General features: G+C 40.5%; 1 protein-coding gene across 1 annotated transcript in view; it reads right to left on the bottom strand.

The window, feature by feature from the left end:
- Positions 1–19,836, bottom strand: part of LOC145985169 (uncharacterized) — a 52,706-nt gene extending 32,870 nt beyond the window's left edge. The window contains exon 1 of the mRNA XM_083118868.1: positions 17,699–19,836. Coding sequence (XP_082974994.1) covers positions 17,699–19,651 — 1,953 coding nt within the window. The 5' untranslated portion in view covers positions 19,652–19,836. The remainder of the gene's footprint in view (positions 1–17,698) is intronic.
- Between the last annotated feature and the right edge of the window lie 6,363 nt (positions 19,837–26,199).

Raw genomic sequence — 26,199 nt, 5'->3', positions numbered from 1 at the left:
CTCGAAATACAATACAGGGCGAGTCAAAAGTCAGGTTACATAGGGATCTATAGGGGATCTTCAATGTGTGCACCTTGGACATCAATGCATTGGTGCACGCGACGTTTCCAGTTCTCCAGAACCTTTTAAAAAACGTCCGGCGTAATCATGCCTGCACACTACACAATGCGTTCCTTCAGATACTGCACGTTCTGAATCTTAACTGAGTAGACGAGCGCCTTGACCCCAAAAGACAGGATCCATGAGTGTCAGTTCTGGAGACAGCGGTGGCCACTCAACGGGGCCATTGCGACCGATCCATGCACCAGGAAACTGGACAACCAAACCATTCAAGGACAATTAAAGGAAAAGCTCCTATGTAAATTTACTTTTGACTCACCCTGTAGTACAAGCAAAACATACAGCGTGGCACAGTGTACACATTAAGGAAAATAACCAGGGCTAAGCCGATACCGATGTAATTTTTCTTTTATCAGTACTTAAATTCAACCGACACTTTTCGATATCACAAACGCATATGGACAGCACACAACACAAGTCCCATACAACTATATTGGCCATGGGTCCAAACGCCAGAGCCTTGTTAGTCTGCAAAATGGAGTCCAGGTTGCACTACGTAGAAGTGAAGTTGACATTTGGTTGCTTTCCGAAAGGATCATCCCTTACACCCTGATTCTTTGTGAGTTTCCTTTCATCAAATTCATATTATCGTCACTCATCCCCATCTTAAACAAAGCAGTGTGGCCACATGTGTCGTGTATCACTAGACGATTTCTTCAATCGACTTGTACACTGTTGCCACATCAAGAGAAATTTCCCTTATGCAGGGAAATTTGGACCGAATTTTAAACGAAAAGAGAAATTCTATGAAAAATACCAAAATTTCATGGAATATTGAAGGCATCACGCTCAATTTTTGTTCAGGTTATATTTCGTTCCAGTTTAATATCCACCATGACTGACGGAACAAACACAACTGTACATCGTGCTTGACCAGGGTTCGAACCTGGGACATCTGGTCCGGTAGCAAGAAGAATGGCTATAAGCACGTACGTCAAGATTTTTTGAAACATTTTTCATACATACCAACGTGGGTCAAATAAAGCATTACTGCTGCTACTAATTATTATTATTGTTGTTAGATGAAGGGAGAAACCGGGCGAAAAAGGGAAATTCCACTCCTTTGAAAAGGGAAATTGTATCCTGAGATTGTGGCAACACTTGAAAGGAAATTTCCCTTTTGGAGGGAAATGTTAGGCTTAAAGGCAAATTCCATGAAAAATACAAAATTCAGGAACATTTCAGTCCACAGCCGCAATATTGGAACGGTTTATATGTATTAAAGATCATATTATTATAGTTCCACCTTCATATTCATAATCTTTTGCCGTTTAGTTCTTATTTCTAGTCTTGAGTAGAAATCTAGCGTCTCTTTATATTTATAAAATGTTTATTTTACGTCTTTTTCCCTACATATTCGGTTAAACACGACGATGAGGATAAATTATGTACTTATGAAATGGGTGAAGGAACAAACACAATTGTATATTCATGCATCACTTACTAGGATTCGAGAATGGGACATCTGGTACAAAAAAAAAAGATGTATTTGTTTAACATTTTGATTTTAATACATACGAACATGGGCCACCGAATATATTGCTGATACTATTACTACTACTAATACTATTATTATAAATTTTATTATTATTGTGATTTCTTTATATGAAGGGAAAAAGGGAAATTCTGACCCTTACAAAGGGAAATTTTGCTCCTAGATTGTGGCAACACTGCTTGTGCAGCGTTTTTGTGCCGCTAAGGTGTGAAACGTTGCTGTTGGTTGACGCAAATGACATTGGAATTTCTAGTCTATATGAATCCTTCTTTTCTTAATATTGTTACCCTGCCCCCGAGTCAGGGCAACAGTGTTTTTTTCTTATTGCAATATTTATTAATATGTTAATTAATTGGGTAATTACGTGTATAAACATATATATGTGTTATTAGTGTAAATCAATTTATTATGCATTTTTAGGTTCATATTATTCCATGTATAAATACCATGTAGCTCTCTGTTCTTGCTTCGTGTTTCGAACGTTCAAAAGAAAGGCGGGCAGTTTAGCTGTTAAAGATTAAAAATTTTGAAAGAAGGGCGGTTGGCAGCAGACGCCAACCAAACGTATATAAACTCCCAGATGAGAGTAGGGGAGGTCGGCTGTTGGAACTGAGACTTGGAAGGGAGAGGCTGTTTTTGCTTCGGTCGGCTAGGACCGGAGGACAGATCTCCCGAAACGGATGCTGTAAGAGATTGGATTGCCGGGCAAGTGGTGTCCAGTTTACAGGTAAAAAGGTAGTTGTACTGGATGTTATTTTGAAGTAATTACGGTGCGCCGGGCAGCCTAGTGCCTTGTCACCGTAGAGGTTGAGAAATGTACACGTCGGGCGGCCTAGCGCCTGTTAAGACGTTTCTTGGAGTAACGCGAGTCTACCTTGTGACAAGCGTACTTCAGATGTATTTCATAAAATGTAAAGCATCCAGGTACAAACAATAGATATTCCAACATCAAAATTAGAGTTTTGGCCCGATAATTAGAGAAATGAACGTTCGGATACGACTTGTATATACTTCAAATTTTACATTAATTAAACTATAGAAAATATCCAAAATTTCCGTTTTTAATTTCACACATGCTGGACAAGGTAATTTATTCCCCTGATCATAAAGGTTTCGCAAAAGTTATCCGTTGTCTCTTGTAGTTAATTATATAATTATGTTGACTTGTAGCAACCCACGTGCATTGTCGTACAAAGAAAGATACCCCTAGACAAAATTGAGCCGAGTACGAAGTGCACCGAACCTAGAGTGCGGAGGTAAAGTGTGGGGGACAGACGAGTAACATATTTATTTGTGGGCTCTGTCCGGGATTGAACTTATTTATTTGGGGGCTCTGTCCGCGATTGAACTTATTTTCTTTGAAGGCGTGTCGCAGGATATTGAACTAGATTTTTGGTTTGAAAGTTAAGGAGAGAAACGGACGAGGATCGAACCGGTGATCTTGCGAAACAGAAAAGGGGAAGTTACAAGAATGTCGCTTGGTAACTCGAGTAGGTCCAGCCCGACCGAGTCAGAACTTTCTGTTGTTGAGGAACAGAGGTGCGTTCCGAGAGTGACAACGGAGGAAATTCGTTTGCCGCTTCCGACATTTGAGGGAAATGTAGGGAAGGAAGATGCTTTTTCGTATCTGGATAGGATTCAAGATTACGCGAGAACGCTGAAAATTGCTGAAGATGATCTTCTGAAGCAGTTTATTCCTCTTTCGTTGCGAAATGAAGCGAGGGAGTGGTTTTTGTTCACGGAACCGTTCGCTGAGTTTTCACAATTCAGGCATAAATTCTTGCAGGCTTTTCACGGATTGGATTATCAGAGAGAAGCAGAGTTATTTTTGTCGCAAAGGTTTCAACTTGCTAACGAGGGATTGGCGGAATACGTTCGCAAAGTTGACAGGCATTTTAGTAGGATAAGGAATTCGGCTTCTGCACAGGAGAGAATTGACTTTGTGAAATCGCACTGCAATCCGGTATTTAGGGATTATTTGTACAACAAGACATTCACTTCTATGAGAGAAATGTGCGAGTACTCGCTAGAATTGCAAGCGGAGTTTTTGGAAAGGCAGAGATTCAAGTCTTTCGTTTCTGAAGACGAAATTCGCAACTTGGCTCTGAGAAAGTCCGTTAACCAGGAATTCGAAGAGGAGAGGGGGAGAAAGAAATCTGATATTTTCTTGGACCCTGTGAGCATTGCTTTTGACCGCCCGAAAGTCGAGCGCTTGAGGGCTGAACATGTGGTTTCACGCCCTCCACCCTCGCGGCTTGCGGTGAGGGATGAAAACAAACAGAACCGCTTTTCGAAAGAAGATTGCCAGAGAAATAAATTATGCTACACTTGTGGACAGAAAGGTTGCAGAGCTTCAAATCACCATAGGGAAAACAAGATTAATGAACGTGGGAAGGAAGCAACAAAAACTCGTAGAGTCGCCACGAATTTGTCAAGTTCGTGGCGTGGAAACTGCAAATTTTACGCGGAAGGAAAATTTTTCACGTCACAATGTAAATGTAAAAGACGTAAGGAAACCTATCGTTTTATGCAACGTGGCTAACGTGGAAGTACACGCATGTATTGATACGGCGTCGTCCAATAACTTTGTGTCTTTGGAGGTCTTCGAGAAGATGAAGACAAATGGAGTGAAATTGAAGGGTTGCAGAACTAAAGTAATACTTGCGGAAGGAAATGTGGAATCTCTGGGGAGTGCTTACGTGAATATTAAGTTTCACGGACACAAGGCTCGGGATCAGATATTTGTGTTATCTAATGCTAATCATGAAATGTTAATGGGAAGGACATTAATGGCTAAGCTGGGACTTATACCCATGATTCATCGTAACGGGTGGGCAATTGAGCCTGATCTTTCGAAAATCGTGCCTTTTGATGCGCCGTCGACACGTGACAGCGTTGATGCTGTTGGTTCAAGGGGACTGGGTTCGACCACGGATGGAGTCGAAGGAGTCCGAGAAAACGTTTCTGCTTGCGGAGCGGAGACACGTAGCAGCGACATCAAAGGGGAGGGGGTTGACGAAGAGAGAAGGATTGCCATGCTGATGGAGGGTACCGATATCTCAGAGGAAAGCAAGCCGAAATTGAATGCCATACTGAGAAGGCATATTGATGTTTTTCAAGATAAACCGGGATTAGCAAAGGATTATGAGGTTCGTTTGGATGTGAATAACGAAAAGCCGTTCCGAGCGAAACCTAGGCCACTTTCTGAGCAAAAGAGGAAATTAATGAATCAGGCGATTGAGCAGATGCTTGAAGACGGGATCATTGAAAGGGGTGATACAGATTACCTTTCGCCGCCTATCCTTCATGTGAAGAGAGATAACACATGTAAAGTGATCATCGACAGCAAAGGCTTGAATAAGAGATTGGAGACTAGACGTAGAGAAATACCTGATATTACGTCGACAATATGTAAGCTTTCTGGGGGAACTATATTTACAGTTCTGGACATTCCGTTTGCATTTGCAAATATGCAGATTTCTGAAGATACAAGAAAATATGCAGGATTCTTGACAGAAATGGGAACGTTTAGACACAAAAGGTTATTTTATGGCTGTCGTAGTGGACCTTTTCACCTTGCAGAACTGATGCAAAAGACGCTAAGAGAGCATTATCAAACTGATGCAATATGTTATTATGATGACGTAGTTATTGCAAACGCTACCGAGGAAGAACAACTGAGTGTGTTGGATTCTGTCCTGGGAAAGATGAAAGACAAAGGACTGACGATTAGTTATCGAAAGTCGCGTCTCTTCAAAAAGAAAATTGATTTTCTTGGGTTTACAATTTCAGAAAATACTATATCTTGTGCGGAAAGTAAGAGGAAACAAGCAGAGCAATTGCAGCGCCCGAGAAATATCAAGCAAGTTAGGAGACTAGTAGGTTTCTTAAATTTTCTGTCGGATTTCATAAAGGACCAAGCAAAGATATCCAAACCGATCACGAACTTGTTACAAGGAAATAGGAAATTTTCTTGGGGAAAAGAACAAGAAGAGAGTTTGCAGAAGTTGAAGGATGCAATTGTAAATAGTCCTGATCTCAAGATTCCTGACGTTTCGAAACCGTTTCACTTGTTTGTAGACTGCTCTGACATAGCGCTTGGCTATATCGTAGCTCAGGAGGACGACAAAACGAGAAAATTGCAGACTGTTGCATTTGGGAGTAAGAAGCTGTCTGACACTCAGCGTTCTTATTCTGTCACAGCGAAAGAGTTATTTGCGTTGACCATGGGTCTGGAGAAATTTGAATATTACTTTCTGCAAGCACCGGAAGTGATAGCTTACACTGACCATTCTGCGCTCGTGGACATCTTGAAATCATCTCAGATTCCGAGCCACATAAACAGAATGATAAACAGGGTGACCAGGTTTCCAGTTACAGTAAAATACATTGCCGGTAGAAATAACACAGCGGTTGACTACTTGTCGAGGATCGAAACGGGATTCTCTGAGAGGGAGAATTACATTGGATCTTCGGATGCAGAAGAGAATTATCCGATAGAGGACATCAAGCCTGAAGGATATTTCAGATTAGAGATGCCTGATGGGACGATAATGGAACACAACGAGATTCCTAAAGTCGAAGGCAAAGTGTGTCAAAAATTCGACCGGAAGCAGAAAAGGAAAACGGAAGCTATGTTTACAGATGCAGCTGGCAACACTGTAAATGGAAGACAGACGGACGGACAGAAAGAAACTTCGCCGCCCGTAGATCTTAACGATAAAGAAATGTGGAAAGGAGAACAACAGAGTGATCCTTACTTGTCGAAATTAATTGGATGTTTAAATGGAGAAGAAGTTGAAATAAAGGATTCTCGAGAGAAGAGAAAATTTGACTTTTATCTGCAACATTCCTGTCTCGACGATGATGGACTGCTTTACCGTTTCGTTGACGAAAACACTGGACTTTATCCACCGTTTAGCTCCAGATTGAAGCTGTGGGTACCAGAGAAGTTGAAGAGTGAAGTACTTAAATCTTCGCATGATGATTTATTATCTGCGCACTTAGGACATGGAAAGACATTGTTTAAGGTCCTAGAGAATTATACTTGGGACGGAGTAGTCAAAGATGTCAGTAACTATTGCAAAAGTTGTATCACTTGTCTTCAGTATAATCCTGACAACAGCAGAAAGATGGGATTCATGAACTCGAAGAAATCTACTGCGCCTGGATACAAAGTGTTTCTGGACATTTTTGGACCACTGCCTACAAGTACGAAGGGGAGATACAAGTACTGTTTAGTCATTCAAGATGAGTTCTCAAGGCACATAAGCTTGACACCGCTTAGAACTACAACGGCGAGGACGATCTCGCAAGCATTCTTGAGGTACTGTTTTCAATCAGGATTTCCGAAATACGTTGTCAGTGACAACCAGAGTGTATTTCGAAGCAAACTGTATTCACAAACGTTGCGTTCTGTGAATTGCAAGCCTGTCTATATTACGCCATATAGACCGAAGGGAAATAAATCAGAAGCAGCAATTAAGATAATCAAGCAAGCACTTGGGAAGTTCTGCAAGGAACACTCGTCGTGGGCTGTAAACTTAGACGCGATAAGTTTTGCCATTAATAATGCAACGAATTCGATGACTGGATTGAAGTCGTCATTCTTGTTCTTTGGAAGTGATTTGTACACACCGCATGACACTCGGAAAATGGAGCTTCAGAGGGAAGATGGAACCGAGGAGGACGTCACGGCGGAGAGACAGATGGATTACGTCATACAGTTAAAGGAAAGAATGGGCGCGGCTTTCGAATTTGCAAGAGAAAAAGAAGAAAAGGCGAGGCAAAAGGCGTCAAGGGCCTACAATAAGGGCAGAAGAAGGGTTAATCTTCGTGTCGGAGATCGAGTACTGGTTCAAGAGCATAGGATTTCATCTGCTTTTAATAAGCAAACTGCGTGCTTTTTCCCGAAATTCAAAGGGATCTACAGAATTCTGAATTTCACTACTCCAAATAATGTTGTTTTGGAAAAGGAAGGTGAGGGGAAGAGAGTTCTGGCTAACGTTGACCAGCTGAAGGTCATTCCGAGAAGAAATTTGAGAAGTGTGAGGGAAAGCACTCGTCCCTAAATTCTACCCTGAGAATCCATCTCAAGGGGAGGGGGTAGAAGGGCTGTGAAAAATGATGGAAAGGAAGCCGAGTGACAGACTTCTTGTTTGTACAGTAGTAATTAAGTTCCTGATTTATTGTCGATACACATTAGTGTTCTGGTAAATTTATTTCATGTGAATATAAGATTTCAATTACGGACTGTTGGATTTTATGTTATGTCAACCTTTTGCCGATAAAGGGTGGTGACAATTGTGATCATGAAGACATGAGATTTTCATCGTTAAGAGAATGCTGAAGGATGTCAGTTCGATGCCCGGAAAAGGAAGGGAAAGTTTCCTTATAGATGGAAAAATGGGGAAGCCATTTTTAAGTCGGGTCGTATGATCGAACGATAGAACTTTTTAAAAGCATTTGAAGCTGAAATTCGGCAGGAGTCGAACCGAGTACTGCAGAAGTCTCAGACGCAAGGACTAGGGGACTAAGGAGCCGGGAGTTCTTCGGATGGACCGAGGAGGAGGCTGAGTCGACCCTAGAGCGGGAGCTGGACATGTTCGTTGGAAGGTGGAGGAGCTGTCTGCACCTGGGAGCAGTCCTGATGACCAGATGACCCAGATGTCCAGGAGATTCCAGGATTCCAGGAGGAAGAATCCGTGTGGAAGTTGGATATTTAGTGCAGTGAAATCGAGACTCTTCTTTTTCAGAGAGACGATTGTGATGTGTAGTGAAAATAACGTTATCAGTGAATTTTTCTTTTTCAGATACAGTACTTAACTTTTCTCAGTGACTTTAAGACAATTCACATAGACTGAAATTTAAATTTCAGATTGAATTGTAACGCTGGGGAGGGGGAATCTGTTACCCTGCCCCCGAGTCAGGGCAACAGTGTTTTTTTCTTATTGCAATATTTATTAATATGTTAATTAATTGGGTAATTACGTGTATAAACATATATATGTGTTATTAGTGTAAATCAATTTATTATGCATTTTTAGGTTCATATTATTCCATGTATAAATACCATGTAGCTCTCTGTTCTTGCTTCGTGTTTCGAACGTTCAAAAGAAAGGCGGGCAGTTTAGCTGTTAAAGATTAAAAATTTTGAAAGAAGGGCGGTTGGCAGCAGACGCCAACCAAACGTATATAAACTCCCAGATGAGAGTAGGGGAGGTCGGCTGTTGGAACTGAGACTTGGAAGGGAGAGGCTGTTTTTGCTTCGGTCGGCTAGGACCGGAGGACAGATCTCCCGAAACGGATGCTGTAAGAGATTGGATTGCCGGGCAAGTGGTGTCCAGTTTACAGGTAAAAAGGTAGTTGTACTGGATGTTATTTTGAAGTAATTACGGTGCGCCGGGCAGCCTAGTGCCTTGTCACCGTAGAGGTTGAGAAATGTACACGTCGGGCGGCCTAGCGCCTGTTAAGACGTTTCTTGGAGTAACGCGAGTCTACCTTGTGACAAGCGTACTTCAGATGTATTTCATAAAATGTAAAGCATCCAGGTACAAACAATAGATATTCCAACATCAAAATTAGAGTTTTGGCCCGATAATTAGAGAAATGAACGTTCGGATACGACTTGTATATACTTCAAATTTTACATTAATTAAACTATAGAAAATATCCAAAATTTCCGTTTTTAATTTCACACATGCTGGACAAGGTAATTTATTCCCCTGATCATAAAGGTTTCGCAAAAGTTATCCGTTGTCTCTTGTAGTTAATTATATAATTATGTTGACTTGTAGCAACCCACGTGCATTGTCGTACAAAGAAAGATACCCCTAGACAAATCTGAGCCGAGTACGAAGTGCACCGAACCTAGAGTGCGGAGGTAAAGTGTGGGGGACAGACGAGTAACAATATAATTTTATCTTTAAATACACCATATTTTTTACATCAGACGTGAGAAATTGGACATTCTGTGCATGCAAGATACTGAACCAAGTATAATCACTAAAGAATTAGGTCAATCCCATTCAGTTAGAAAACGAATACACACACCACTGAATGATTAGCTACTTCGTGCCGGGAGGTGCCCGATATCTAGTTGGCAACTTGAAAACTGAACATCGATTAAACTTAAAGAATGCGGTTGAACATGAAATTAAAACAGGAAAAAGTTGAATTGGCAATTTGTTTTCGGAAACAGCTAACTTTCCTCTATATCTGTGTTAAAGTACTTTCAAACTATGCTATTTTTAAAATAGTTTTCAAAGTATTGGGGAATTGCAGTCTTAATCTGAACCTTACAAGTCTTGATTGCATGTACACTGTAAGAGTTGGCTGAAGAAATGGTCTAAAACCGTCAATTTCCGCTGCCATGGAAAAATTACTATGACCGTTACATTATGAATGTATGATTCACTTTTAGAAAAATGTTTATGGAGCAGGCGACTGTAATTTATAATCATTCTGTATCTTTATGCGTAATTCTGTATTAACATTTAAATAAAAAGCCGTTACGTCCAGTTTTGTTTTTGTAAATTAACAATCAGACTAAGTTTTAACGGTACAATATTTATATTTTCGGTACTTTTTAACAGTGTAATTAATAGCGTCAGAGATTGATTTGGAAACCTTACGTCCAAAGTCATTATTATTATTATTGCTTTATTTTACTTCGTTTTTGTGCCATTCTTAGCTAATTTGAGATGAATAGAGACTCACAAACAGCCATGCCCAGGACGGGATTCAAACGCGGGATCCTTGGCACCGTAGTGCGATGTGCTAACCACTCCGCCACGGCGACCGGCACGTTCAAACTCATAGACACGTTTCTAAGTATGACTTGAATATTGGAATCCGTGAATTTCGTTTGGTTTTAAGTCCACTTTATGCACAGTGAGGCTAATCGGAACTGGACATACAATTTTAAGTGGGACCCCAACCACTATGTGCCTCCATCGTGTATCGAACCCGGGACCTCTTTACTCCAGGACGACAAGTTTACCAATACGCCGTCGGGAGGTTCTGTGAATTGATTAGTCAGTGTTCAAAAGTTGATTGCAACATTTAGGCGCCATTTGGCTACTATTGCACAATAATGCGCCACATTTGATGTAACAGCAAAGGCAAAATGGCAAAAGAAGTATATGCAAATATCTTCATCTACCAAAAAACCACTGCATGCTTACGCGCGCACCCCTTACCCCATACATTCTTCTTTCTATTTCTCCTTGTCAGTACGCATATACTGTATTATTCCCTATACCTATCTGTCATTTTGTCTTTCTACCGTTCTTGTCTTTTTCTATCTATCTCTGACTTTATCTTTGTTTCCTTCCATTCTCTCTCTCTATTTCTATATATCTGTATCATTATTTCTTCCTCTTTGTTGATACTTCTATTTCACTTCGACTCTTTGTTTTTCTCGTTGTGTATTTTCCTGTCTTAATTTTCTCTCTGTTTCTATTTCCATCTGCTCTGACTCTCTCTAATTCTTTCTTCACGTCTGTTTATCTTTTTATCTGGCTCTGACACTCCCACTCCTCTCCTTTTTTTGTCTCTTCCTGCCTGTCTTTATTTATTTATTACTCTGACTTCATTTCTTCCTCTGTGTTTCAATTTCTTTCTATCTCTGCTTACTCTCTCTCCCATTCTTCTTATCTCTGATTCTATTTCCTACATCTTACTCTGACCTCCTCCCTTCTTCCTTTCTATCTTCCTCTATCTCTATCTGAAAATTCAATGAAAAGTAAACAAGGAGAATTATAATAGATGCTATTGGATACCACTAAAAATTGTAGATAGGTAAAATATCCTTGATATTGAACACACTCAGTTTTGCAATTAAATGTTATAAACATTGCACCAGTGGCAAGTAGGAAATGAAAGGAACAATAATTATCACTGCATGAAAAACAAAAGTGCAGTAAGAGACCACCGCGGTATTGTAAATATATATTGTTTCACGTAATATATTTCCACGCCATGATTTTTAAGGAAATTAACTGTTTTCATTGAAATTTTTTAACACCATATTTATGTAGTAACTTGTTTAGAATATTATATTAGTAATTTGGGATATTTGTAAGTGTGTCAAAACTATCCATGAAGTCAGGAAAAGTCAAATTAGTTGCTTCATTGGAAGCACCACCGTTCTATAAACTCATAATAAACCGTACACATCATATTTAGCTGGCGCGGTGCCATACGAAACGCGGGGTCTCGGGAGTGTCCCGCCCCCCCCCTTGGGTCGGCGTTGCAGAAAGTGCTAGAATACTAGAGATACTATACTTTCGGCGAGTACAGAATTTTTCAGTGGTTTGAAGTTAGGGATTTTTGTCTCTTAGTACGAAGTAAGACTAAATCATTGTCCTATACACACACACACACACACACACACACACACACCCACCCACACACACACACACACACACACACACACACACACACACACACACACACATATATTTATTAGCCTCCTAATAATTCTTGATTTTAATCTTGAACATGTTCTGCTTATTGCTCTAGGTTAAAAATAGGAATATATGATTTAATTGTTTAATAATCGTAATAATGTTTATGTTATGATTAGGGCCCGGGACTTAATGTTATAACATATTTTTCATATATTTTATATATCATGGGATCGAATTCCGGAGTGAGATCTTGACGTATCTGGTGATAATAAACTGAAATTAGCAAATTTGATAGGACATAATTTGGCATATTTTATGATTTTTTGTTTTTACAACATATTTATTCCTTTTTCAGGCAAGATGACATATTCAGCTATCTATAATTTCCTAATTTTCCTACATACAAATAATTATTTAACATGTATCCGGATCTTTATTATCCATTTATTGTGAGACTCGAAACTGAAAACATCCGTGACACCTCTGTGCAGGCACACCCGCAGGAATTTTTTCCTGGAGGAGAGAAAGCGACCCCTTGCCCCCCTCCGGGCGTCCATGCATCTGCGTTATTGTCTGAGCTTGCATGATGTGAACGAACTTTGCCCTTCATTGTTGTACGCATTCACGAGAATCGCCAGCGAGAAACGAAACGAATTTGAACTGTTGTAGACCTTCTTTTATCCATTTTACAACAATTAAAAAAACTGACAGTTACGCGCTCACGTCGGCAGACTTTGATTTTACCAATAATCCGAAGATCAATTTTTAAGACATATTTTTAATTTTTTCTGACATATTTACATACATATTTTACACTTTTATAGGACATAAAGTCCCCGGCCCTAGCTTATGATGATATAGAACACCTGTACTTCGTACTTCCCTGACATCTGAAAAATTTTCGTTGTAGGACAAGCGTATATTGTATGCCCCCCGGCATACCCACCTAGGGCCGGCCCTGACTTCCTGGTTCGATTCCAGTTGAAGCCACAGTTCGAAAGGCAGTGTAAATCCACTCTCATTGAGACATAAAGCACATGTAAATTTCGTATTTACCCTCTTGAAACGACTTTTTTATATATTAGAAAAAACTGGAAAACCCTTGAACTCTTTCATCTATTGTTCAGGTTACGGTTATGCAGGGAGACCTGTGTTGAAATGTGAAAACGACCTTGATCTTCCCATGGAGATATCTTCATGCGGTTGGCAACAAGCGGATATGGTTACAGGAAGCAGTTAGATAAGGCAGTTTTTGACTGCCGCCAAGTTCCCCCAATTGACTTTCTTTATTACCCAAAATGAAGCCAGGTTGAAATGGCTGAAACAAGCTCGATTCTTTTCCTGCTTTATCTTCAACATCCACACGCAAAGGCAATCTGAGAAGTGGCTTCATGAAGTGATAAGACGAAAACTATTTCCCATAGCTGTACTCTCGCAGAGAAAATTAACTCTTCCGTCTCTTCATATCCTTCCTTCTTCCTTTGCTATGGCTACAGCGTTTCTCGCTTTTTTCTCTTTCCATTTCTCTCTATTATTGTTCTTTCTCTCTCAGACTCTATACTTTACTCTTACTATTTTTATATCTTTCTCCTATCTTATTCTTTCTGTATTTCTTTGATTGTCTCTCTCTTTCTTTCTTTATCTGTTTCGTTAATCCTCTCTAGCACTATCACTTTTTCGCTTTCTTACTTTTCCTATTTTTCTATTTCTCCTTTACCATTTTTCTTTACTCTTCCTTTCACAAATCTAATTTTCCACTTATTTCTCTCTCTCTCTCTTTCAGTTTCTCTTCTCCCCCATTCTTCATCTATTTTGCACTTTTCTATTTCTATTACTATCCTTTTCTCGCTTTCCTTCCTACTCTATTCCTTTCTATTTCTCTTTTTATTCTTATCTTTTCCCCATTTTTGATTATCTCTCTCTCTCTCTCTCTGTGTGTGTGAGAGAGAGATAGAGAGAGATTGATTTGTTGTTTTAAGTCCACTTTATTTATGCACAGGAAGGCTAATCGGAACTGGACCTACAGTTTAAAGTGGAATCCGAACCACTGTGCCATGTGTCTCCACCGGGTATCGAACCCGGGACACCTTGATTAAAAGGCGACGAGGTTTACACTACGCCATCCGGGAGGCCCTAATGAGAGAGAGAAGAGAGAGAGAGAGAGAGAGAGAGAGAGAGAGAGAGAGAGAGAGAGAGAGAGAGAGAGGTAGGGAGTGAATGAATTTAGCTCCACTGTAGAATACTAATCGCCTGATTAAAATACTAATTGGCGCTGTCTGATTATTTTCCTGTAGAATATTAATTCCGGAGATATAAATAGTTTCAATGTCAAATATGAAAGTTAATATACTAGCTATTATTACTATTATCGCTAATATTATCTGTCGGTATCAAATTGCTTTACAATAGCATAATGTCGTACTATTCCATTTCGGTTATTTTTGCTTCGATCTTATCGGTCTCTTTGGTGAAATAGTTAGCGGAACACAGACTGACAGACCAATCGGAACCCATCAACAGTTTAAAAGGAGGATGAGAAATACTAAAATGTAGCCCATCTGTAATCGAATCAAAATAATTTGAGAAAAAGGTTAATAATTTTACAGCTGCGTTTTCGGAGATTCCCTAGAAACGGTATAGCGAAACAATTCACCAACAAGGAGGATAAGGAGAACTTACTGCAAAGCGACTTAAGGCGTGTTTTTTTTTCTGTCTCGCTTCTCCACTGCTCTAGGTCCGGTATAGACAAAAAAAATCCATGCCTTACTCAGGACTCGAACCTATTTGTATTTTTGTTATTTAGCGTCACTGTTCTGCCACTTTGGCAAATCGCGACGATGACCTTGAGTGATCATTAGATGAAATTGATAAAGGAACACTCATGCCTAATCTGGACTCGAACCCGGTAACCTTGGTGACGAGATCAAAGTTCGATCACTTCACTATTGTTTACTACTCCCAGATGTCTGAGAATCAGATTGTAGGTACAATGCTGATCTCAGGAGGAATTTTTCCCCACAGTGTCCCAGCTCTGGGGCTCACCTAGCCTCTAACCAATGGCATGGGGAAAACCTGTGGTTAAAGGAGGCCGAAACGTGATGCTGATCACGTCAGCTCTAATACGTATAACCTTACCTGTACACCTCTATGTACCTTCATGGTAAGGTGTACAGGTGATAGATCTTCATTTTCTTTACAGCAGGAGAGATATCCGATGATTATCTTGGGTGAGGTTCCAGGCGCCGTAGCCTCGTTACCCTGCTCTTTCCAGGTAGTAGCACCAAGATGAGGGGTTGTTCACATCGATAAACACCACTAAATAACCAACACAGGCTTTCATTATATGCTGGAAAGGGGTGATCCTCTCAGAAGAAATCCAAATTTCTTCGTACTACACCCTCGGCTGCATCTTGCAGACTGACGAGGCTCTGGCGTCTGGAGTCACAGTCAGTTTAATCCAGGGTGCGAAATCATTGAAATCTGGTGGGGGGAGAAAGTTCTTAATCTACAACCCCCTCCCCCACAAACAAATATGTAAATTATACAATAAACATATTTGTAATGTTATTAAAAGTAAAAATAAATTACTCAATTAATAATGTTTTATTATTATTTACATAAAGGAAATTAAATTGCTACTTTTGTGCATATCAGATATTGTAAAGCAGCCAACTAATTCCTGGTTAAAGATGTTAATAAATTATGAAATAGTTGAAGTGGTTTTATTATGTGTAAGTTTTTGTTTAGTTTGTGCTTTATGTTAACATAAATCAATTAGATTTCATAGTTATTATTGTCTTGCATTCTTGTTTTACTTTTATTGTATTGATGTAGATTTGTTAATGATCTCTTGAGAGAGAAAAAGCATTGAACCCTCACAAATATACTAATTTGTGTATGTTTTCGATATTATTCTTAGTACAGTATATTTGAAATTAGAAGTAATTGCTTATCTTTTGTTTGTTATAACAAAAACTCTCCCCCACAGGTAATGTTTGGTGGGGGGGATTCTTGTTGCCAAGATTGTTGGTGGGGGAAATTCCCCCGGTTACCCCCAGGATTTCGCACCCTGGTTTAATCCACTGTGGAGCTGATTGTGCCTTATCCATCTCATCTTATCATCATTCATCCTCATCTTCGCGATCAGCCAAAAGTGGCAGAAAAGCTAAGTAAAATAAAAAATAAAAATCAATAAAGTCTTCACATGCTCTAGTTTAGTAGTTCTCAACCTTCGTGAGCTCACGGCCCGGAAATTCCTTTATTAAAAGACGATGCCCCGATCACAACAATTCTTCTTGTAAATACTTCTCTATTTTTTTAACTTTATACATTAAACAATTTGTGCCCTTGAAATTGAGTATTACTAAATAATTTATAGTATAAGAGTAATCAGTGGCGATACCACAGGAGGCAGAGGGGCATTGTCCCTCCCCCCCAACCTTGACCGGAAACCAATTGTATGGGAGGCAAGGGGGGAAACTCTGAAGTAAAGAAAAGAAAGGCTAGCAGAATCTGAGAGTAGCAAGACAAAATGACATCAAGAAGGAATTAGTTTTCATATACTGTATTTGTTGCATTTTTCTTGCAGACGTCCGAAAGAGCACATGCAGGGGGGCACAGAGGGGCAATTGCCCCCTCGATTTCAAATTTTTTGCAAATAAAAATTTGTTTCGCAAAATTTTGAAAAAATACCAGGACAAAACGACAACAATAATAATAATAATAATAATAATAATAATGACATTATTATTATTAATATTATTATTATTGACATCTTTATCCTCCTGGTACTTGTCCCCCCCCGACAAAAATTCGTGGTTGCGCCTCTGAGAGTAATAATTAATTCTATTATGTCTAAGCTTGTTGACAAATGTATATTTAAGTTTAAATTAAGTAGTTATCGACAATGGATCTAATGAAATCTTACAGTTTCCCCAGGCCAATACCATTAAATTAATTTGGTAAGTTTTGATTTTCATTGGCATATTGTCGGCCTTGGTGGCAGAGTGGTTACAACATCGCGCTACTATGCCAGAGGTCACGGGTTCGAATCCCAGTCTGGGCATGGGTACTATTTGTGAGTGTCCTTTCATGAATCTCAACATATCATCACCCATTCTCATCTTCGCGATTAGCCACAAAGTGGAAGAAAAGCGAATGAAAATAAACCAACTCAATCAACCAATCACTGGCCTAGGGAAAAGGTAAAGTTCACCGTACATATAATCCGTGACATGAACGCACATTTAGGGGATGTGGGAGTAGGGTCCCACACATTCTCGATCTGGGCCATTTTAGAGATGATGTGATCAGCACCACACTCCAGCTTCCTTTACATTCCAGGGTTGCCCCCGGTTACACATTGATTTGAGGCTGGGTGAGCCCCGGAGACGATTTATGCGGGGACAAGGCGGGAAATAGATCACCCACCCCGGGAATCGAACCCGGGTCTCCCGCGTGGCAGTCAGACGCCCTACCGACTATACCACCGTCAATCATTGGCCTATTGTATTTAAACACCAAAAAATTCCAATTAATCAGAAGCCTTCTACTATAAAAATATTTTCAATGGAAATTCCTACGCTAAACTAAAATGACAAATGTCATGATGTAATTGATGCCAGGGTTGAAAAATATTGCTTCAGACAAACATAAGCACACAGATAATTACCTATGAAGTCCTCCCTTCAGTTTTCCTCTTTCTCTTTGGGTTTGGTGCCCGCCCCAGTGCAACCATCTCTTCTCCTTCCTGCTGCTCTTGCGTCCGTCTGTCCGGATGGCCGCTGTCCGTCTGCAGGAACTGCTTCTCCAGGAAGGTGTTGGCGTCTAGGATCGTGTTCTCGTTCTGCATCATGATCTTCGCGAACTTGGGTAGGTCCTCGTCGACCATCGAATCGCCTCCACTCCACACTCCGCTCTCCGCCAACGATTCGGTCTGGGATGAATGTCCGTCGTTCATCCACTGGCGCGGTATCTCGTTTATGGTACTCGAGAACCTCACGTTTTTCTTGTTACCTCCCGAGGCACTTTCGACAATTCTTTTCCGACGTCCATCCTCCTTTGGAGCAACGTTCGCGAGAGGATCCACCTCTGGCCTCTTGAAGTTAGGATTGTACCTGAACCGCACGTCCTTGTCGTCATTGCTGACGTCACCGTCCGTCTCGACGTCGTCGGTCACGTACATGTCCTCCTCTTTCGCCTGAACCTCCCCGAAATGCGGGGTGGCCTTCATGTTGGTGAAGTCCTCCACTTGCAACGACACGTCGCAGAAATCGCAAACGAACTTTGGTTCCACGGACCATTGGGACTTCCCAAGGCTCTGGTCCAGCAGATCCCTGTTGTCCGTGAAGCCGGAGAAGTTGTCGTCGACCACCCTCAAGTGAAGACCCTCTGACGTTGAGAAGAGTACTGGCGTCTTGAAAGGCGCCACGCTCTTGTACTTCTGCTTCTTCTTCGAGGTTTTCTTCTCGTCCATTTGCAGTGCCTTCTTCTGGGGAAGAGCCGTTAGGAGTCTTGGAGAAGACACGGCAATGGCGTTGGTCCGACAGCAGCAGAAGGTGATCTCGCATTTCTTTCTGATGTCCTTGTTGACCTTCAATATAAGCAAGGGAACGCAGAGGGAGTAGATGTAACGTAACCACACGAACGCCTCGTCGTAAGTCCCTGCAGCCATTTCTGACAGTGCATGTGTCCTCTTTCCTTTGTCTAAACCTGAAGAGTTGCCGATTGGTGCAGTGGTTGGCAATGGTGCTGATGGACTGGTTCCTCCGTCCAAAGTCACTTGATGGATCTGCATGGTGAGAATGTGAGGCACCAGGAGCAGGGTGTATAATACTAGGAGGATTCCGACGAAGACAAGGTTCTCAAGCTCGTTCCACACTTGCGCTGAGGTGAACAGGAAGTTCGTTTCTGAGCGGTTCCTCGTTGTCCTCTGCCGCCTCTCCTGTTTCCTCCTCTCCTCACAGATGAACCCTCCGATGATCACAACGTCCACCAGGATAACGCACCAGGGAACCAGGAACCCGATCGCGGACACCGAAAGGGAATACTCCCACTTCTTGACACCTACAACCGCACAGGAGTACTTCGTGGAAAAAGGTTTGGCGTCGAAAAGGAAGGCTGCCGGAGGAAAAGTCAATGCCACGGCGCACACCCACAAGAACGGCACCACCAATTTGGGAAGAACGCTCTTGAACCTCTGGTTGTACTTTGCAGGGTTCTTCAGCGCCGTCGTTCTGTCCGTCACCACCGCCACCAGAGCAAATGTCGACGTCACCATCATGAGCTGCATGCAGGACGCGTTCACATTGCAAGTCTCCTGTCCAAACTCCCATGCTTGCTTGATGAGGTAGACGATGGACATGGAAACGTTCAGCAGGCACTCGAGGACACAACACAGGCTCACGTTAAGCACAAACACATTGAACTGGTGCCTCCTGAGGGTGAAGCTCGAACCAATAGTCACCACCACGATGGCGTTCAGGGAGAAGGCGATGATGAAGATGATGACCAAGAAGGAGGCACCAACGATCGACGCAACAGTGTCCTCGGGAGGATCGACCATGTAAGGGGTGCCATTCTTAATGATAAGATGCACAGACTGTGAAGATTTCGTATTCCCCATTGTCCATGGGCCTTTGTTGTCGCGCTGATAAGGGGCATTATCTTCCAACAATGTAGAGCGTTATCAACAATAGCGATTTCCAGAAGCTGCTACCGCGACTGGCAATTCCAATACTATAGCCATCACCACGCAACACACAGCATAAAAACACACGTTCGCTTCAGTGCCGTACGGCATTTTGTGCCTCTGGTACGTCCTGCTTGTTGTGGGTATGTAACTATGACAACCATTGCGAGCAATCAATGCCAAGGGACCGTCGGGCATGCGTGAGACGTAATGACATGTGATGTGTCGAGGATATCGACAGTCGGGGAATCGAACCACCTACTTCCAGAAGCGGCTAATGAATTATTGAGCTGCTTTCGACTCGGAATGCTGCGTCCTTGACTTTCTTGCGCGTGGACTAAATTAATGATTGATGTAGATTGTGGGTAAATGATCTGTTGTCCTTCGACCTAGTTTTCCAGTCGGAGGAGAGACAGGGGTGGGACTGAAAACTGTTCACTTCATGATTACTGTATTTCTTGTTTCTTGGGACAATAAACCACGTCTCAAGAAGAGAGGACACAGAGGGAAAACTTCCCAAGGTCTTCGAACAGTGGCCTGCTCATAATTAGGTGTTGTGCGAAGACCAAAAAGAGGACAGACACCTGTAAAATCGAGCTGAGACCGATATTTTTTTTTACCAACCTTCTCGTCAGGTTCGAAACTATTGATAATTATAATCTAAAATAGTAGAAAATTTCGTCTAAATCAAAATTGGAATTAATCAGATGTACCAAGAGGGTTACTGAATACTTATATAGATTATGTGTATGTCGCATAATGTGCAATTTTTTTTTTCATTTTTGTATTTATTATTTCAAGACTCAAGACGAGAACGAGACGAGACTGTCTCGTCTTGGTATCATCTTTCTACCTATTTAGTTTGCTCAGGGTTGTCACTCTACGACCATAAAGAAATTCAAGTATAATTCCCAGTTTTCAAGGCGAACTTTCCAAAACTTCAAGGGTACAAGCAGATGTTTTCTGAATTTCAACCTTACGTATTATCGCGTCTCACCACCTACACACACACACACACAAATATATTAACAGTATAAAGGGTGTGTGTGCCTCCAATGTATCCAAAAACTCTAACTAAAACGGTATATATTTTTAAAACATTTAATTTTAGGTACGAAGTTTACATTTGCCATTTCACATACTCATACCAGAAATACATTTACAAACCACAAGCCACAAAGTAAAGTAAAGTAAAGTGCTCCCCTGTGCTTTGCACCACGCCATTAAGGCGTACAGGGAGTTTGGAGTTAGGGCCCCACACTTTCTTGATCACGGCCGAAGGTGGGGGGCCTGTACCCTCCAGAGATACCAACTTTATACGACGCTGAGTGGGTGCCGGAGCCGCTTGAACAGGTGGAAGAAAATCCCGGTTCTCTACCGCCGGGAATCGAACCCGAGTCCCTCGCATGGTAGTCAGAATCCCAAACGACTGAGCTACCTCGGATAAATTTCTGAACTGATGTATGTTACAGATATTACAACTATTTTGTTGTCTGTTAAGAAAGATACTGAAAAGGGTTACATTATGCTTTTATTATAACAAAAGCTGTAGCGGTTATGATGTAATCGATATTGAAATTAAGGGCACTCCAAAATTTACAGCAACAAAGGTAGGTGGTATTTATAAGTTACAAGCCACGGGATTTATGAATGCACGAAAAATTGTTAATTGTATGAGAATTTCAAACTAAAATTTACTTAAGCAACTTCAAGATATCTTATCTTGCAACAATCTTCCGTCTGACAGAGAGATATTTCTCCAAAGGACACTAACAAAGAAAAGGACTGAGAGAATTCTGTTTTACTTTCCACGCAGCTTTCTTTTCCTTCCACGATAAAGATAAAACATGAACTGTGAAAAACTTTCCCTGCGGCATAAATATGTATAAATTCAATGGGATTTGCGGTAATAAAAGTTTCAACTTTTCACGTCTACGCAGAAAACTTCACGCAGAATTCCCGATGAGTAGCCACCGTGTTGTTTTACGTCGCTTTTCTACATATTGGTATAATCGCTTCGATGAGGCGGAATGATTAAGAATGGATTATTACACACACATTTCTTGCCTCTTCAGTGAAAACTATTTTGAATGATAAATATATTAAGGATATGATAGCGAACACTGCTTGTACACATATCATTTTGAATATTGTTTCTTGTCAAGTGACACCAACCCAAAGTAAGCGTATGGAAGTCCGTAACGCAATTAACTTGAATGTTATTTTGAAATATCAAATATCAAAACTATCATAATCATGAATAATAACATAAGATAAATTTAAGATAAAATGACACGCGGTGGTCTAGTCGATGCCGATCTCCTTGACGGAGTGGTTAGCAAAACGCCAAGAGTCCCGGGTTCGAATCCTGTGTAAGACATGGATGTTTGAAATTGTCTTCAATGAGAAAAATAGAGCATTTAGTAAAAAGAGAGGAAGGGGGGGATACCGCTAAGGGGGTTTCCTTTTAAAAAAGTCGGTAATGCATCCGACTGCCACACAGGAGACCAGGCTCCGATTCCCTGGGTGGGTGATTTCAGCTACGAATTTCTTCAGCTACATCCTGCATGGAGCGGCTTTGTAGTTCATCCAGCCTCTTATCAAATGTGGGGAGGGGAGGGTAAAGGTTGTCGGAGCGTGGTGCTGTTCACCTCCACAAATGATCCAGGTTTAAATTATGTAAGTTCTACCTCCACATCCCTCCATGTACAGTCACCGGCAATAACAATGGGACACCTAGATCTTGAAACACTCGCTACCCTGCAAAGTGTTGTGTGTGTTGCCTAACTCTACGGCGATAAGTGGATTTTAATAGCAAATTGTCAATGGCCACTTCTACCACCGGCGTAGGGTTAGGCAACACACACAGGGCCTTGCAGGAAAGGGAGTATTTCAGGTTCTAGGTGCCCAATTCTTAGATAAAATCTTCACATGAATATTTTAATTAACTTATTGAAAGTTGGACAAAGTCCTTCCTCAGCGCTCAAGTCCCAGGCCAGAACCGCCACTGGATCGCTGCAGCACTTTTTGACCGTGAAATTTCGCGGTGGATGATCAAAATCGTGACGTATCACGGGGCCAATTGTCTCGCTGGCGACCTCTACGTGAAGTCGCGCAGGCAATCTGTCACAGAGCAGGCTCCTCCGATGGTAATCGTGACCATGAAGCCATGGGGAGAGAGAGAAGTTCAATTGCGTCTGACCACACGCAACAGCGGGCAGGGACTCCGTATACTCCACGCTCCACCGCCCGTGCGTTGCCGTCTGATGGCCGTGACCTAATCATTCGCCATGTAAGCATGGGGAGTACAGCTACTACCCAAGTGGACAAGGGTTTAATCAGGATCTTTAATGTAGAAAGGTGCAAGAAAATTTTACCGTCGAAAAAACCACTACGCTATCCGGAGGTCTAAAGAGCGGAGGATTAAAAGCAAATTGGAATAAAATAATTAAGATACTTAGTAACAATTAAATAAGTGTAACTCCGTTGTTGCATTTTAGCGCTTGTTGTTGATTTACTACCTTACAAGCAGGGAATGGATTTATATGTAGTAAAAATGTGCTAAATATGCAAATACATATTTAGTTACTTTCACCAAAATATGGAGTTAAATATGGAGTTAAAATTATTAAAAATTACCTTTTTAATAATATAAGACACTACACGAGCTGAAAAAAATACAGTACGCTTACATTGGCATTAATTGTAAAACAACACAAAATGTGTTTTCATTTTCTGTTTCCAAAACGATGAATAACGAAATTTTGTTGCAAGTGTTCGAACGTGAATTCTTTCTGTTGTCTCTCAAGATGGATTTGTATTGACTAAAACTGCGTTCAATATTGCAAGAAGTAATGCGAGTGAATTTCAAATTTGTCAGTTATTCGCAAGAAATTCACCCAATTCTTAAGGTCACACGAGGACATGCAGTTATTGCGCGAATATGGAGTATATGGTGGGAAATGTTCTGAAATATGGAAATAATATGTAAAAATAACTAAAATATGTAAAATATGAGCCAAAACCTAATATATGTACAAATATGGAAAATAAAAACTTAATTTTTCGAGTCTACATACCATGAAGCGCAAAGATAATACATAATATAACTGATTTCAGCTGCATACATAAATATGTATTTACATATAAATTCATTCCCTGCTTATAAGCAACAAAGCAGATGGAATTGGAATAGCGATAGCCACAAAATCCGGATAACGGTCATAGGCGTGCGCACGAAGGGGAGGGGGAAGGGTGGAAATTGCCCCCCCTAATCATGGACGTCCGTAGATTTTTTCCACTGAGAGACAAGCAAGGTATTTTTCCATGGAGCATATTACCCCGATAATAGCGCTGCCCCCTCAAAAACACTACTTAAATTTGATAATTATCACATTCATGTAAATTACTATGACTGAAATCAAATTATACGTGAGAAATATATATTTTTAGGTTGACAATTCGATTTCTAAGGAAGTGGTGTGGCCATACTTGCCCCCCTTCCAGACGTCTATGTCACTACACTATTATACTTTCACTTAGAAATTTAGAATCTTATCGCCGTTATTAAACGATATTATACTATTATTGTCCCTCCCCAACCATGGACGGAAATCAATTCTAGGGGGGCAGGTGGGGGCAAACATTGAGGTAAAAGAAAGCAAGGATAGTAGAATCTAAGAGTAGCAGGACAAAAATTTACTCAAGATGGAATATGTTTTCAAGTCGTTCTTGCATTATTTCTTCCAGACGGCCAAAAACACCTGCAGGGGACACATAGGGGCAATTGCCCCCTCCCCCTTAATGTCAAATTTTGTACAAATAAAAATAGATTCCGTAAAATTATCTTCCTCGCTTCGCTCGCAATATTTGCTTTTCTTACAGTCTTGTCAAGTTCAGAGCCGTTGCTAGGGGCGGTGGGAGTTGGTCCTGGGCGCCGAAATGAGACAATTGACAAAAGAATGATACGGCGGCTCATGAAATTTTTTGTGCCATATAAAATCAATATTGTTTTCAGTTTGCAAAAATTTGGATCTAAATATTTTCTTGTTCGCTTCGCTCACAATTCTATTATTTTCTGTAATGCATTGTACTGTATATTACCAGAGAGAGAAGTTATAACTACTAAGTACTTCAGGCTCTTGCTGCTAAACAGTTTTGTCTTAAATGCATGAGCACAAATGTTTGGAGGAAAAGGAGCGTAGCACATTTCAGAGACAATTTATTTATTCTATGTTGCTGTATTAGACCATATATATAATGCATATACAGTGAGAAAAAATAGTTTTTTCTTTCCCGACATCAAGGCTTTGCCCCCCCCCCTAATCAGAGGGTCTGCGCACGCCTATGATAACTGTTATCTTAATTTCAAATTATCTGATATATGTTTTGGATGAAACGGATAATCCGAACTTCCGGATAATCCGAATATCTGGATTATTCGTATAACCCAATGACGTATTTCGGAGGAGGGTCCAGGGAGCCTGGACCACTCCCCGAAAGATTTACCAAGTGCGAAAATTAAAAAATTAAAAAAATATATTCGTTTAGGCTTTGTTGTATAATTTCCTCTGAACTTATTGGATAACAAGAATTATATCGGGATCACACGGCTTTGGAAGACGTATTTAGGGGGTCCGGACCCCCCTCCCCACCCGAAAGACTTATTAAGTACGAAAATTAAATAATGAAAATATACTAGTTTAGCATTTGTTGTATAATTTCCTCTGAACTTATTGGAAGACAAGGATTATATTGGGATTAAAGGGGTTTGAAGGGCACGAAGGAACCCCCGAAAGACATACCAAGTACTAAAATTAAGTAATGAAAATATTAGCATTTGTTGCATAATTGATGGTCATTAATTTCCTCTGAACGTTTCAAAAGGCAAGGATTACATTGGGATCATACGGCTTTGAATGACATTACAAAGATGATTTATATAAACTATTACTCAAAATAATGTGCATACAATTTTAATCAGAAACTTACTTTTCTCCAACTACATTTAACATCATTTTTGTTATTCGATTAGTATTCAATTATTCATCTATTTGACATTAATTTCATTGCTAGGGCACTTGTTTTTATGTAAATTACTTTGATCTTAACTATAGATAAGCTACGTAATGAATATGCTCTATTCTTATAGTCTTTTTACCTAATCGTGTAATAATAATATAATTATTTTAATTTAAACATTATTATTATTATTATTATTCCTGAGACACTTGGTTCGCCCCCATCCCGCCCCGAAATATACTTTTAGATACGTGCCTGGTATAACTGTATATCAGAATAACCGATATCCTGATATTTGAAATCTGGGTAGAAAATTATCCGATATCCGAATAAATTTTTATCCGGATTTGGCCATCAATAGATTGGAACTTAGCCAAGATAAGCCAATAAGGTGAAAGTGACGGTAAATAACAAAAATAAAATCAAACCGTTTCGTCTCCATAACATTCCTGCCGGCAGAA

The sequence above is a fragment of the Lepisma saccharinum genome, chromosome 1 (assembly GCF_977018435.1).
Source record: "Lepisma saccharinum chromosome 1, izLepSacc3.1, whole genome shotgun sequence".
NCBI classification, from domain to species: Eukaryota; Metazoa; Arthropoda; class Insecta; order Zygentoma; family Lepismatidae; genus Lepisma; species Lepisma saccharinum.
The sequence above is the reverse complement of the archived record's forward strand: the minus strand, read 5'-3'. Positions and strand labels throughout refer to the sequence as shown.